General features: G+C 33.0%; 1 protein-coding gene across 2 annotated transcripts; it reads left to right on the top strand.

Moving 5' to 3' along the window:
• The first annotated feature begins 1,414 nt into the window (after positions 1-1,414).
• LOC110669040 (farnesyl pyrophosphate synthase 1) lies at positions 1,415-9,634 on the top strand. 2 transcript variants are annotated; one of them, XM_021830490.2, is made up of 12 exons: positions 1,415-1,672; positions 2,827-2,851; positions 3,034-3,149; positions 3,270-3,356; positions 3,448-3,564; positions 3,645-3,733; positions 7,568-7,619; positions 7,749-7,844; positions 8,120-8,164; positions 8,301-8,390; positions 8,476-8,547; positions 8,795-9,634. In XM_021830490.2, the coding sequence occupies exons 1-12, from the start codon at positions 1,562-1,564 to the stop codon at positions 8,921-8,923; spliced, it is 1,029 nt and encodes a 342-aa protein (XP_021686182.2). In that variant the 5' UTR covers positions 1,415-1,561; the 3' UTR covers positions 8,924-9,634. The 2 variants fall into 2 exon arrangements, with proteins under 2 accessions (XP_021686182.2, XP_058003125.1); XM_058147142.1 differs by lacking the exon at positions 8,301-8,390 and having other exon boundaries at positions 1,431-1,672.
• The last annotated feature ends 6,809 nt before the right edge of the window (positions 9,635-16,443 follow it).

The following is a 16,443-nucleotide window of genomic DNA, read 5'->3' as shown; positions in this document are numbered from 1 at the left end:
CTATGGGTTAGATTGGCACCAGAGCTTGGGCTGACATAAGATCCCTTAAACTCGTAGTAAACCTTATTATTCACTAATCCCATAATCAAGTCAACTGAAAGCCCAAACTCAAATAAATGATAATAATAAATTAATTTAATTCAAATATGGGGAATCTAACTCTACCTAATTTATAACACAACAATATTGTCGAAATATTGACACCATTTGCAAATCATATTATTAAATAATAAAATATTAATAAATAACATTTTAAATATTTAAAATTTATTTTAAAAATTTCTTGGTGTTATAGTTATAGTGTGGATTGCTTAGAGAAGAAAATGACATAAAAGAAGGAAAATTTTTCAAAACGAAAAAAGAATGATAATAATTTAAAATTAGCATACAAAATTTTTTTAAGAAAAGTATATTTAAGTACTTTTAAACTTTAGCATTCAAGGAATGAACTTTCTTTTTTTTTTTTTTGACATTTAAGGGACCTGTGGTTTTCATCATTTTGCACTTAAGTTTCAAAAATAAATAATGTATTAAAATTGCTGATCGATGTAGTGCTAACATTTTAGTGCCACGTTAGCCATGTTAGTTGTGATGACTCGACCCGGGAAAACGGTCTGATGAGGACGGAGAGTGGCTTAAGAGATTAAATTCCATACAGGCTTTTAGGATGGCGAGGCTACTTAAGGTAGTGAAATGCGGGGCACAGGAATAAATCTAATCATATATTAAAATGTGGGAAACTAATCACTAGAGGTGCCTTTTGATGGAATAGCCTAGAAAGTTGGAAGAACTCTAGGGTTAAGCGTGCTTGCTTAAGAGAAATACTAGGATGAGTGACCTCCTGAGAAGTTATCCATTCCACCTATGGGACAAAACCGTGAGGCTCAGGATGAGGTGTTGGAGTAAAGTGTTACATTAGTACCACGTCAACCACATCATTACTCTGTCAGTGCACCATTAGTCACTTTTGCCCTTAAGTGCTAACAACATTATATTACAAGTCTTTAAGTGTAAAAAAAAAAAAAAATGCTTAGGCTCTTTATAGGATATTTGGCTTGACTATTTATTTTTGACTTAAAATATATTTTTTAACTTATAAGTTAATTTAAAAATAATTAATTAATTATTTGATAAAATTATTTAAAATAACTTTTAAATAATTTAAGTATTTAGTTAAAGAGTGATTAAAATAAATTTAATTTATCAAAATAACTAAAAAAATATATAATTGAGCGTTATAGTTGTTGTAATAAAGAAAAGTGTTAATATTTTTAAAAATTATCATGATAATATTGTATTTTACTTAGTCAAAAAATAAATTTAAAATAAATAAATAAATTATATGGATACAATAAAAAATTTCTTGTGATAAAGTTGAGGGTGTGAAAATAAAAATAATTATAATTTTTATTTGCTTTTTTTAAAAACTGAGGAAATTGAAGTCTGAAGGGCAGGGAATACCGTTATTTATCCCTCCACACCAGTCTATCTCACTGTCGCTCTTCATTCTCTTTTTGTATTCCAAACTCTCTCTCTCTCCCTCTAATCTCCGTTTAAATCCATGTCTGATCTGAAGTCGACATTCTTGAGGTTCTACTCTGTTCTCAAGCAGGAGCTCCTTGAGGACCCAGCTTTCGAATGGACACCAGATTCCCGTCAATGGGTCGAGCGGGTGCATCCCACTCCCTCTGCATTTCTTTTTTTAAGACTCATTGTTTATTGGAGCTATTTGTGCTACACTGATTCGATTTTCTTGTTTTGCTTGATTTGTTTTCGGGGTTGTGATTGAATCTTGATTCTTGTTGAGCTTGGAAATTCTGCTTTTTTTGAGATTTCTATAAGTCATACAATATGAACAAGAAGAACCCAGAACGATATATACACTCAAAAGAGATGAAAGAATGAATTTACTTGTTAGCTGATATACAAACATGAAAATTCAACTGATTAGACGTTGATTTTTTCGATAAATGTGCAAGACCGATTGCTAGTTTGGTAAGTTGAACCAGTGAATAAGAACTTGATCTGAGTGTGGGAATTTTGGAAGTTATCCCAAAGAGAATCAAATTCCCTAGAAAGGACACATTTTGCCAATAGGGATAATCATAAAAGATGGAGTCCGGAGAGGTTTTTGCTCTTGTGTTGTTGAGTGTGCTTTTTAGTGGCAGCATTTCACCACCATCCAAAACTTTTCTTAGCTACTTTTTTTAATCAAGGAAAAAACTTTCTTAGCTGAGTATTGTATAGAAGGGGGAAAAAGTTTTGCTATTTTACTTGGTTTGTGTAATTTTTACAGTACAATTTTTTTTTTCTTGGTGCTCACAATGTCTTTTAAGACCATTCTTTGTTATCATCGATCATTGATGCAGTGAATATAGCCCTGGGACCAAGATATATAGAATGAGGATCTCCTGGTTTTAAATATAGCAGTTAAGAGAACTGAAAACAGCAGTGACCCATTGCAGCCAATAGCATTCAAATATGGTTTTGAATTGTCATAAAGTATTAGCTCTGGAGCTTTCAGAATGATGCATTATGCCATGCATAACCAGTATTCCTGACTTTGTCCAACACAAAATCATTCCATTTTTCTTTATCACTTCTAACTCATGACTCTTCCTTCCACAATTTGTTATGAAGTTCATTAATCATTGTTAGAAATTGAGACATCCTCAGTATTAACCCTTAAAACTTATTTTCTGCATTTTTAACCTGATTATGTTTAATGTTGGAAAACCTTCTCTGAGTTCACTTTGCAATTATTAATAGCATTTATGGAGCTTTAGTTCGGTTTTCTGACTTTTCCATATGCTCTATTTGTTGCAGCTGGTGGAGTACAATGTGCCTGGAGGTAGGAATTGAATATTTATAACAATATACTAAAGAAATTTATTCCATGTATATCTGATTACTTGCCATTTTGTGAAACTTCTATTATCAGGGTTAGAAAAGCAGAAAAGAAAAAAAAAAGGTCACTGTATGAAGAGTTGAACATTACTGAAATGGTTATCAAATGTAATTCTTTTTTCCCAGGAAAGCTGAACAGGGGGCTCTCTGTGCTTGGAAGCTACAAATTGTTGAAAGAAGAACAGGAATTAACCGAAGAAGAAAACTTTCTTGCAAGTGCTCTTGGTTGGTGTATTGAATGGGTATGGCCATGAGAACCACTGGTTTTCTCTTCTTAGGATGTTTGACAAGTCTAATAGTTCAACTTGCATTTTTCCATTAAAGGCATAATTTTCTTATTCTTTTTTTCATTACTATTGCAGCTTCAAGCCTATTTTCTTGTCCTTGATGACATTATGGATAGTGCTCATACACGACGTGATCAGCCTTGCTGGTTTAGGGTCCCCAAGGTATGTGCTAATTCTGAGCTTGTCTTTTCCACTGTCTTTAAGGTTTCTGTTGCTGGTGGAACAATGAATTTTTTTAAATTGTATTTTGAAGGTTGGTCTGATTGCAATAAATGATGGAATTTTGCTTGGCAATCACATTTTCAGGATTCTTAAAAAGCACTTCCGAGGGAAGGCATACTATGTAGATCTTCTAGATTTGTTTAATGAGGTAATTGGCTTGCTAATGTTTGTATTAATTCGTTGCAAATATGGCAATATGATTATAGTTTATTCATGCTAAGCTTGCAGGTGGAGTTTCGAACAGCCTCAGGGGAGATGATTGATTTGATTACAGCACTTGAAGGAGAGAAGGATTTATCTAAATACACTTCGTCACTGTGAGTGAACCATTGACATATATATATCTATATATATATATATATATATATATATATATATATATATATATATATATATATATATATATATATCCTAAAGTTATGGGTGGAACTAAATTTTTAAGATTGGGGAGCCAAAAGTAAGAATGACAAAGATAAATGAAAATAAAGATTGTAGGGCAGTATGGACATTTTTCAAAATTTCGGGTGCCATATCCATACTATAAACAATTAATATGAAATGTAACATGTGTACAAAGAACAATTTAAAAAGTTTTTCAAAACCCATATCCGTACTAATAAAAATGCTAGTAAAAATTTGCATGAAATATCCCCTAGCACAAAACAAAAAAATTGAAGCAATAATGTAGGATTGACCTACCACCATGCCTATTTAACTGCTTTTCATAAATAAAATTGTTGAAACAATTATTTTTCGGCAAAAAAATTATTTATTTCACTATATTGACTCTGTATATGTCGGTGGTATTTATATACAAAAGATTTAACCTAAAGAAGGAATCCTAAATGCACAAAGAAAGGGAATCTCATATACAATGGAAGACTAACATAAATAGGAAAGAATAAAAATCTCTATAATTCAGTAATACAACACTACAAATTCCAATACTCCTCAAGTTGGTTCATGCATATTACACATGTCCAACTTGCAAACTAGAGTATGGAACAATTTGCTGCTTAGAATCTTAGTAAACACATCGACCAATTGTTCCTTTGAAGACACATGAGAGACACTCAAAGATCCATCTACTATTTTCTCTTTTATGAAGTGCCAGTCAATCTCTATATGCTTGGTTCGATCATATTGAACTGGGTTGTTCACAATACGTATAAAAACTTTGTTGTCATAAAATTAGGACAAGCTGTTTGTTTCTAATAACTTCATCTCCTCCATCAACTTTCGCAACCATAATAGCTCATAGATTCCATGTGCCATGGCTTTATATTCCACCTTAGCACTCAAACTTGTTGTCACATTTTGCTTCTTTCTTCTCCAAGTTATTAAATTCCTATCAACAAAGGTTCAATAACTTGATGTTGATCTTCTATAATTAAGAGATCTAGCATAATCTGCGTCTGTAAAAGCTTTTATCTGGAGATGATCATGCTTTGAGAAAAGAAGTCCTTTATTAGGTGCAGATTTCAAATACCTCAAGATGCGAAAGACAGCCTCGAAGTGAGATTTTCTAGGATTATGCATGTATTGACTTACTAGACTCACATGATAGGCTATATCTGGTCTAATGTGAGAGAGATAAATCAATCTCCCAACTAACTTCTGATATTTCCCAAAGTCAACTGATTCTCCAACTCCTGCTTGTAGTTTGTTATTAGTTTCCATAGGAGATTCATCAGGTTTACAGCCTAACATGCTAGTTTTCTCTAGAAGATCCAATATGTACTTTCTTTGAGAAGTGAAGATTTTTTGGTTTGATTTGGCCACCTCTATTCCAAGGAAGTACTTCAATTTACTCAAGTTTTTAATCTCAAATTCACGGGCCAAGAGTTCTTTCAGATTGGCAATCTCTTCCTTGTCATTTACTGTCACAACTATGTCATCAACATAAACGATAAGTAGTGTAATCATACCTCTACGATGTTTCATAAATAGAGTATGATTAGCATTGCTTTGATAATATCTAAAGAAAATCATGGTCTCACTAAACCTGTCAAACCATGCTCTTGGTGATTGCTTTAGATTATATAATGCCTTCTTCATTCTGCAGGTTTTCCTTTCAGTTTTTTGATTATCAAATCCTAGAGGAATTTTCATATACACCTCCTCCTTCTCTAAGTCACCATGCGAAAAAGCATTTGACATTAAACTGCTGTAGATTCCATTCAAGATTTGTTGCATATGATAATAAGATTCTGATAGTATTCATTTTTGCAACAAGAACAAAAGTCTCTTGATAGTCCACCCTGTATGATTGAGTGAAGCCTTTTGCTACTAATCTTGCCTTGTATCTTTTAATGAAACGATCAACTCTATGCTTTATAGTGAATACCCATTTGCATCCAACTGATTTTTTTCCCACTAAAAGAGTAACAAGATTCATGTCTCATTTTTTGTCAAAACCTTCATCTCCTTTACCATAGCTACCCTCCATTTTGGATCAAGATATGCTTTCTTTCAATCATGTGGGATAAAAATAGAAGAAATAGACAACACAAAGGCTTTATAGATAGAGGACAAAGGGTCATAGGAAACAAAATGGGATATAAGATGTTTGGTATAGGTCTTGACTCATTTTCTAAGAGTAGTAGGAAGATCAAGATCATTAATAGAAGAATCAGAATTAGACTAAGAATTAGAAGGAGACTCGCCACATACCTCCTCAGGACTAGGATGTTTAAGAGCCAAATCTAGGGGTTCTGACTAATCTGGTGTATCTTGCTCAATGACTGTATCTGTCTTTTCACAACGATTGTAAGTTCTTAAATCTACCCTATTGAATCTTTCTCTAGGTTGAGAAGCAATTGTTTGAGGAGCTAATTAGATTAGGTCCAAGTTTAATAATCTCTCTCTGAAAAGGTGTAGGGAAAATAACCTCTTCTTTTTTATTCTCCCCTTGAAGAAGTGACTGGAAATAATGTTCAGATTTTCTAAAGGTGATATCTATGCTCACAAAATATTTCCTTGAAAGAGGATGATAACACTTATACCCCTTTTGAGTTTCAGAATAACCCACAAACTCACATTTCAGAGCTCTAGGTTCTAATTTCTCAACATTAGACTTATGAACAAAACAAACACAATCAAAGATTTTTGGAGTAACTGTATAAGAATTCTTACCTTGAAGAGCTTCTAAAGGACTCTTAAAGTTCAAGGTGTAAAGAGACATTCGATTGATAAGATATGCTGTAAAAGGAACAGCATCCCCCCACTAAGATGTAGAAAGATTCATAGTGAACGTAAGAGACCAAGTTACTTCAAGTAAGTATTTATTTTTACTCTCAAACACCCCATTCTGTGCAGTAGTGTTAACACAGCTAGTCTGAAGTAAAACTCCCACATGAAACTAAGTGAGACTGAAACATTTCATTCATGTATTTTGTACCATAATCAGTTCTTAGAAGTTTAACTTGAGCATTAAACTGAGTACAAATCATTTTATGAAACTGTTGAAAATAAGAAAATACTTTACTTTTTGCTGTCATCAAATAAATCCAAGTTATCTTAATGCAACAATCAAGAAGGTAACAAACCATCTATAACCAAATAAAGAGACTGTTTGAGTGAGTCCTCATACATCAGAGTGAATAGTCATAAAAGAAATCAAAGTTTTATTATTTGTTGAAGGATGAGAATTCTTGTGTGTTTGGTAAGTTCATAAGCATCACAACAAAAATAAATGAGCTAGTGTGAACAATTTGTCGGGAAAAAACCAGAGTTGCATGTACCATAGAGTTGCATGTACAAAGATCGTGTTATAATTGAGCTATTTTGAGGCTATTATTTGAAATCAATCTCACTAATATATTGACAAGGAATAGATACAAATAAAACATATTAGCTACGTACATAAATGTATGTAATCAACTGTTGATCACCTAGCTGTGTGTATTGCACCAACGGCTTGATGCCTGAAACATTCTCGGTTAATTGGCTATGAACAAGTGAAAAGGTTTGACTTTAGAACAATTTCTTGTGGTGGATTGGTGTGAAAAGCTTAGTTATGCTTTTGAATCTCAGCATGTAATTTACTTTTCAAGTAATATTTGAATAGGTAAAAGTTATCTTTTCAAGTTTTCTTCTTTCCTGAATTGATGTTGTTTGTTAATGTATATATTGGTTGGGAATTTATCCAGTCACCGGCGAATTGTTCAGTACAAAACTGCATACTACTCATTTTACCTTCCTGTGAGTATGCACATCCTGATTTGTTAGCTTTCCTCATCGCACTATTCTCTTAAAAGGAACAATATCCGCCAAAAATTTAGCGGCTTAGTTGTGGTTTGACCATTCCATTCGCACATTAAAATTATACAGGTTGCTTGTGCATTGCTAATGGTGGGTGAGAATCTGGATAATCATATTGATGTAAAAAACATTCTTGTACAGATGGGAATCTACTTCCAAGTGCAGGTAATTTTAGACATGATTACCTGAACTTTTCCTGGATTTTCCTTTTCTCTGTCTTTGTTGAATCATAAATTGCATTAAGTTTTCCTTGAAAATGGAGGTCTTGAGTTATGTTGTTAAGTGACAGAAATAGGTCCAAACAGGATGTCTCTGTCCTGTATTGTTATTTATAATGTTTTAAGGTAAATTGCATGTTTAGTTCACACTTGGTGATCAATTTCATCTGAGCCAATTATCTACCTGTTTTTTTTTCAGTATTTTTTCTTCTCCTTGTGCAGGATGATTATTTGGATTGCTTTGGTGATCCGGAGACAATTGGTAAGGTGAGTTCAAGTATGGTGGATGTATAATGTTAGTACATAGTTCACGCAAGCATGCACTATATATATATTTGGAGAGAAGAAAAGTAGGTCTGTTTGTCTAAATGGAGTTCTTGAAAATGTCCTTTTGTGAACTCAGATAGGAACAGATATTGAAGATTTTAAGTGCTCTTGGTTGGTCGTGAAGGCTTTGGAACAATGCAATGAAGAGCAAAAGAAAGTGTTATATGTAAGAGCGATGCATTCCTTGCATCCTCTTTGTTGCTTGTCTGATACAAAGTAGCTTTGCTTATTGACTATGCTATTTCCTTCAGGAGCACTATGGGAAAGCTGACCCAGCATGTGTAGCAAAGGTGAAGGTTCTCTATAATGAGCTGAACCTTCAGGTATGAGCAGGATCTCAAGAAATGGATGCTTTACAATTTTGAAATAAAAAATAGTAAATTAGCATTTCATTCTAGCAACGCCAATGTACTAATATTTGCTTGCTTTTCCTTAGACTATGTTTGCCAAATTAATTTTGGGGTGAATAAATATTTGCCTCCTGTGATTAGGCCATTATTATTAGTAGGTCTTGTTGTTTGAAAATCAAGTTTCTGTCTCTTATCTGTTTCTTCAATTTCAATTCAATAGGGGGTATTTACGGAGTATGAGAACGAAAGCTATGAGAAACTAACCACCTCCATTGAAGCTCATCCTAGCAAGTCGGTGCAAGCGGTGTTGAAGGCCTTTTTGGCCAAAATTTACAAGAGACAGAAATAAAAAATGGGTTTCCAAGAACATGGACAAAGATTGGATGATGTTGAATAATGTTGGTTTAGTTTGTAGTTGTATCTGTGGTTTCCTCATCCTAGAGATTCAAATCTATGGGGTCGATAGTAAATTGGATGAATTAATATGAATTAACTTATTATTCATTCGATTTGATCGATTCTTTTTTTATATAATTATTAGACTCTTTATTTTCAAGATTTTAGATTTCACTTTATTTTTATTATGAAATAATTATTTTTTCTACATATTATTTTAATTTATTCCATCAAATTATAAATGAATAAAATATTATTGCATGAAATAAATTTTGGTCCGATTCTGAGTCCAACCCAAATAATGGCCGGCCAACCCAAACAGTGGGTCAGTGGCTACAATTCTCTGGACTGAGCTCATTACATTAATGGCCTTCTTCATTGCTGATGACCATTGACCAACAAATAGTAGGGTAGCTTACCCAAATTCTCCAGGTACAGTTGGGTTCTGGCAAATTAATTATGACAATAACTGTAATGAAATCTGCTATTTGGAGCTTTATGTTTCCTGTGCAAGTAATGATGCTACTGTTAATTTTAGAGGATGTTTAATTTAACTGTTAGACACAGTTAATAATTGATATGTATATTTATCAGTTACTTTTTCTATCAACTTTAATTATAGAGTTGTTGGTGAATGGTAATAGAAATTTCTTTTTATTTATCATATGATAGAAACAAACTTTTTTTTATCAGAAAATGATATTTCATTACTGAAATAAGGATTACCAGGCCAAATAAGGATTACTAAGCCAAGTTCATAGAATAAAAATTACATCAAATCAACCCAAATTCAGAAGAGACTCAAAATCAAAAGAAACTTGGAGCCCTAGACTAATCGGGTTGATCCATATCTCTTTTTCATCAGCGACCTTCTGCCATATTCAATCACAGCCACCATAACCTCTTCCACCAGCAACACATCAATTGCCATCAAAGGAGAAAGCAGCCAGGTAGATTGGAGAAACTAACATGCAGAAAGAAACACAATTTCCTACTCACCCTCAAAGCCCAGATGAAGAAAGCGGGGGAGATGTATTGCCGGACGAACCAGGAACAGCAAGGCAACAATGACTAAAAACGGTATCCACCTTCTAAGCTGCCTGCCAATCTTACTCCAAAGAGCTTCACCACTCGCATCAAGAGAGCTCACTACAGCATGCATCCCAAAAGCAAACACACAAAAGCCCCATCTAGTGGAGAGGCACTGAGACTCTAAAGGGAGACTGAAGGAAACTAGGACAACGAAAACTAGTTAAAAACTTACAAAATGATGATCTAACGGAAGGGAGGCAGAGGGAAGGTTGATGGCCAAATGGCCAGACCTCCCCCTTAAACTACACTGTGTTGAGGAACTTTTTAAGAGAGCGGGGAGACGTTTTTTGCTAATGGATTTTTTAGGTTTTTGGCTAATGGATTTTTTAGGAGCGATAATAGAAATAAACTTGCCCATTCACAGAATAAAACTCGCAATACACAGGTGCAACATTGCGAGCTTTTTTGTTTGGTTATGAAATTCCTGGACAGGATTTCACATCACACTATTTTTTTTCCCGATAAAGTGGACTATTGGATTCAACAATTGTATTATTATATTTTAAAATTTATATGTATTTAATCATAAATTTAAATGAAGAAAATATATAATTTAGTAAATAATTACTTATTTTGTTGTAGTGTGAACGTTAAAATTAAATAATTAATAAATTAATGGTTAAATAATAAATACTAATACTAAAATATTTTTATATGATCGGGAGATGTCATGTCAAAAATTATACATATATGCCAACGTGGCTTTTTATGATTTGAAAAAAATTTATCATTCACTGAATAATTGATAAATGATATAATATAATAAATTGATTATATATTTATTTTAATAATAAATAAATAATATTTTATAATATTTTTATTAATTATTTATATATAACAAACAATAATTAGACAATTTTATTAAATATTTAATATAAATAAAAAATTTATCAGTTACCAATCATATACAACAACTAAACTAAATACAACCCGCAGTCGGAACACAATTTCTCATTATTTTCATTGGGGATGATAGTATTGGACACACCACTAAATAGCACACCAAAGCATTATAAAAAATTGGCCCAATAAATAAAATGATATTTAAGTTCTATTTAGAAAGTCTTGTCATGATCTTAATTTTTATTCTAATCATTTATCCTTATAGTTTCATTTTTTAAAATTAATAAATTCTTAATTAAAATAAATTATTAATCTATTTTATCACACATATATTAATATAATAAAAATATAAGTGTTGCTTTCATTTCTTTGTTTTTCTCATTTATCCTAAGCTATTTAAATTAAGGGTTGGTTTACTTATGAAAAAATTGACAGTGTTTTTCGAAAAAAGTTTTTAAGAAAATTGAAAAGCATAGTTTTATCTTCATATGTGCCAGTTTTCTAAATGCAAAATCGAAAAACTAAAATTTAACTAAAATTTGAAAATAGTTTTGAGTTGTTTTTCAATTATTTTTCATTGAAAAATAATGATATTTCTATAGATAAAATTATATTATAATTTTTTATCATTAAAATTAAATAATTATTAAAAAAATATTTATTTATAATGATAAAAATTAATCTTATTATTATAAAATAAATAAATAAAACATATTGAAATTAAAAAAAATAAGTTTTTAAATATATTTTATAATAATTTATTTTTAATTATAAAAATATGAATATTTTCTAATTTTTTAAATTAAATTTTTTTTTTATAATTGACAAGTGAATACATTTTTATGTTTTTTTTTTCTCATTTTTTAAAAATAAAAATAAAAATAAAAATAAAAATTTTCTTAAAATATGAAAAATAAAAAGTTTTCCATAAATAAACAGGTACTAAAGAATTTGGAAAGAATTGCATCCTATATTTTGACCAAAACCAATGCATCGCGTCGCCCTCTAATTCCTAATCAAAGTATCCCAACAGCTGTGCCATTCGCTCTCTTCACACAGCCATCAACATATTGATAACCTTCCTGATCCTAATTCACCTCAAACACCAAAATCTAATCCCAATCCACTACCACGTGCCAACTCCCACTCAACCACATCATCAACCCTTATTAGCAGATGACCCACTCCCACTCAACCGCAAACTTCAAACCTAGATTATCTCTTGTAGTTGATTCTCGCCATTATTCATCGCAACAACTTGAGTCACCAGCTACTCATCCCTCCAACCAAACCACTTCAACGTGTCCACAGAAAATACATCCCATGGTGACACGCCTCCAAACGGGAAACTTAAATCCAAAGTATTTCAGCACCGAATGCACGCTTCCTTCTACACTGACATGTTATACACAAGCTGCTTCTCCTGAATGGCGTAACGCCATGAACTCAGAAATTTCAGCCTTGCTTCAAACGGGCTCACGGGAACTAGTACCCGGGACAGATGAACAGAACATTATAGGGTGCAAGTGGGTGTTCAGGATTAAATAGAAAACTGAGGGTAGTATCGATCGCTACAAAGCGAGACTCGTTGCCAAAGGGTATCATCAACATCCCAGGATAGATTACATTGAAACATTTTCGCTGGTCATTAAGCCAATCACCCGACGGGTCATTCTCTCCATAGTTGTCTCTCTTGACGGGGAATACGTCAACTTGATGTTTCTAACACTTTTCTACATGGGGACTTAGGAACACTGTGTTTATGGCCCAACCATCAGGATATGTTGACAAAGACTGCCCAAATCATGTGTGCAAACTTCGGCGGTCCCTTTATGGCCTCAAACAGGCGCCACGCCTATGGTACATGAAGCTGACACAGGTCTTGAGACAGCTAGTATCGATTGCCTCTAAAGCCGACATTTCATCGTTTCATTACACTAAAGGTACCACAAAAGCTTTTGTTCAATCACTCGACATGGATGATATTGTGCTCAAAGCTAATGACACCAAGTATCTCCATGAGGTAATTTCCTCTCTGCAAAAGCATTTTAGGGTGAAAGATCTCGGCTCCCTCGATTATATTATTGGGATTGAGGCTACTAGAAGTAGTGCAGGACTTCATCTTCACCAAAGTAATATATAGTCGATATTTTGTCCAAGGCCGTGATGTCCACTGGTAATGGCCTCTCAACTCCAGCTTGCACCAATAAAAAGTTGCAATCTGCTTTAAATGACCCGTTTCATGATCCTCAGCTCTGTAGAAGTGTTGTAGGAGCTCTACAATATATATCTTTGACACATCCCGATGTTACCTGTTCTGTAAACAGAGTTTCGCAATATCTCCATGCACCCACAATGCAACACTACGCAACTGTTAAATGGATACTTTGTTATCTAAAGAATACTCAAGATTATGGCCTTTTCATTTCAAAGTCATCTAATCATGATCTGCATGTGTATAGCGATGTGGACTAGGCCATTAACCCCAGACAATCGCAAATCAGCAAGTGGCTTCGTAATTTTTCTTGGCAAGAACCTGGTATCGTGGTCTTCAAAAAGACAACATATTGTTACAAGATCATCCATACAGGCCGAATATAGGGAAAAATTATACAGTGAGCATTTTATATAGAATGTCAGAGCAGCAATAAGAGATTGACAAGTATACAAATATAATTAATAAAATTAAAAAAAAAATAACTATTGGGTTATAATTTTTTGAGACTCACCGTGTATGTGTATATATGTTTATTCACTATTAATTTGCTATTTCATACCCACGTACCATATAATTTCTCGAATATAGGGCCATTGGTGCAGTGTCAATAGAGGTATCTTGGCTTGATTCATTACTCTAAGACATCAACTTCCAACTTCAACATCCAACAACCCTTTGGTGTGACAAAATTGGCGCCACATACCTATCTGCAAATCCCATATTCCGTGCTCAGACAAAGCACATCGAGGTTGGCTATCATTACGTGCGTGACATGGTTGCTAAGAAGCCGTTAAAAGTTCGCTTCATCTCCTCTTGTGACCAACTAGCTGAAGTCCTAACTATGGGGGCGTCATAAGCCTCATCATGTCATAACAAATCTTGTACATCTAATCATGATCTGCATGTGTATAGCGATGTGGACTAGGCCAGTAACCCCAGACAATCGCAAATCAACAAGTGGCTTCGTAATTTTTCTTGGCAAGAACCTGGTATCGTGGTCTTCAAAAAGACAACATATTGTTACAAGATCATCCATACAGGCCGAATATAGGGAAAAATTATACAGTGAGCATTTTATATGGAATGTGAGAGCAATAAGAGATTGATAAGTATATAAATATAATTAATAAAATTTTTTAAAAAATAATTACCTAGTGGTTATAATTTTTTGGGACTCACCTTGTATATATGTTTATTCACTATTAGTTTGCTATTCCATATAGGCTGTCTTACGTAGAATAACCGATGTACTGTATAATTTCTCGAATATAAGGCCATTGGTGCAGCGTCAATAGAGGTATCTTGGCTTGATTCATTAATCTAAGACATCAACTTCCAACTTCAACATCCAACAACCCTTTGGTGCGACAAAATTGGCGCCACATATCTATCTGCAAATCCCATATTCCATGCTCAGACAAAGTACATCGAGGTTGGCTATCATTACGTGCGTGACATGGTTGCTAAGAAGCCGTTAAAAGTTCGCTTCATCTCTTCTTGTGACCAACTAGCTGACGTCCTAACTATGGGGGCGTGATAAGCCTCATCATGTCATAACAAATCTTGTACCAATAGCTAAGGATAACCTCTTGTAATTCTATCTCTTATCTACTGTAACTTCATATATTGTACAACTTAATTGATTAAAATATTAGCAATTGGTGTACGTTTACACCAAACCTACACTTATTACCTCTGAAGAAAAAAAAGAGCTACTAGGCTTATTAGTTATTAGCTAGGTTTCGTTTTTAATTAACGATTGTTGTTTGAGTTGTTGGCAAACACATATAAATTTTATTGTTAACTATATGAAAGCATATTTGAATATCACAACTCCAAAGCATTGTCCTCTTTTTCTTTTTCCTTTTTACCAAGTGCAGCCATGCTCTATGCATGCCTTTTCATGCTCAGAGATTATGGTTCGCAAAATTTAATTCAAATTGAAAAAAATTTATTAAATTAATTGAAATTAAATCTAAGACAGTCAAAATAAGAAAAAAAGAAGAAGCTCAAGGTCAAACTTAAACCAACAAATTGAATTGAACATTTTCGCAAGGGTTTTGCGGTGTTCGACCAATTCTCACCGAAGTGGAAAGTGAGGAGTTACCACTTCAATTTTGAGAGAAAATTAAAGAACACCATTTTAGTTTAGGGGGATTCGAAAAGAGTGTTTACCAATTCTAGTTTTTAGAGATTCGTGGTTTGGGTTCGTATAAGTGTGGGGAAGGTGTTAGGCAGCCTATATCATCCCTCATTGAGGGTAGGCATATTTAAGAATGTGATCTTTAAAATTTAATGTCGATAATTTTATTGGAGTCTAACTTATGATATTGATTTCTTATGAAAGATGAAATGCATAAATACAGGAACGCTCAATGTAGAATGAGCCAAATACAAAAGTTAGTGGGATGGTTCTAAAAGTGAATTTCGATTCCATTAAATTCCTCCCTCTTCATGACTAGGACACTAATCTTGAAGAGGTATCGTTTAGTTTTTAGAGATTTTTAATGAATAATAAGGATTCTCAGCTTACTCATCATTAATCTTTATCATTGGTTCCCCAAACAATAGAGGGTGTTGTGTGTGAAGTGATATTAAAAGATTGATAAAATTGAATTAAAATGGGTTTCGATTTTAATTTCATTTTTATTGAGACTTCAACCCAAAAGAGAATGTGCCAAGTAATTGTCACACTAACCCTTTTGTAAGATATAACATGTTCCTATAGTATACCTAATGAATTATCGAACTACACTTGCCGATAACCCATTGAATATACTATAAGGGATTTTAAATGGATCATAGCATTTTATTTTATTTTTATTTTTATTTTTAGTTTACGAAAAAACTGCATGGTGTTAGTTAAAACTTTAGCAAAACTCAAAATTTATAACCTGTTAAAATCGTAATATACATCAAGTAAAAGATACTCTTCAATCCATTTCACAAGCATAATAATAGTTCATTTGCATTTCAATTAAAATATTTCATTTCAAATTTTACATTCATTAGAGATAATAAACTTAATATTACAAAAATTACATGTACATATATGTCTCAAATTAATATTACAAATATTTACAATCTCAAAATGTTATAGCAATGTAATGCTTTTTATACAACTGCTCAATGTCCATACTGTCACACCCTACCCCTCTGTAAGGCATAACATGATCCCGTAGTATACCTAAAGAATTACCAACTTCATCTACTGATAATCCATTAAATACACTACAAGGGATTTTAAAACTTTTCTTACTTCTTTTACAGTGGTGAGCACTATTTACAGGTGTTAAAAATTTTTTTGAACTTAAGTGAAA

Source organism: Hevea brasiliensis, chromosome 5, assembly GCF_030052815.1.
Source record: "Hevea brasiliensis isolate MT/VB/25A 57/8 chromosome 5, ASM3005281v1, whole genome shotgun sequence".
Taxonomy (NCBI): Eukaryota; Viridiplantae; Streptophyta; class Magnoliopsida; order Malpighiales; family Euphorbiaceae; genus Hevea; species Hevea brasiliensis.
Note: the sequence above shows the minus strand (reverse complement) of the source record. Positions and strands in the feature narration are given on the sequence as shown.

Coding starts and splice junctions, on each gene's coding strand:
- LOC110669040 (XM_021830490.2), top strand. CDS start 1,562: ATGTCTGATCTGAAGTCGACATTCTTGAGGTTCTACTCTGTTCTCAAG. Junction 3,565..3,644: donor TTCTAGATTTGTTTAATGAG/GTAATTGGCTTG, acceptor CTAAGCTTGCAG/GTGGAGTTTCGAACAGCCTC. Junction 8,548..8,794: donor ATAATGAGCTGAACCTTCAG/GTATGAGCAGGA, acceptor TCAATTCAATAG/GGGGTATTTACGGAGTATGA.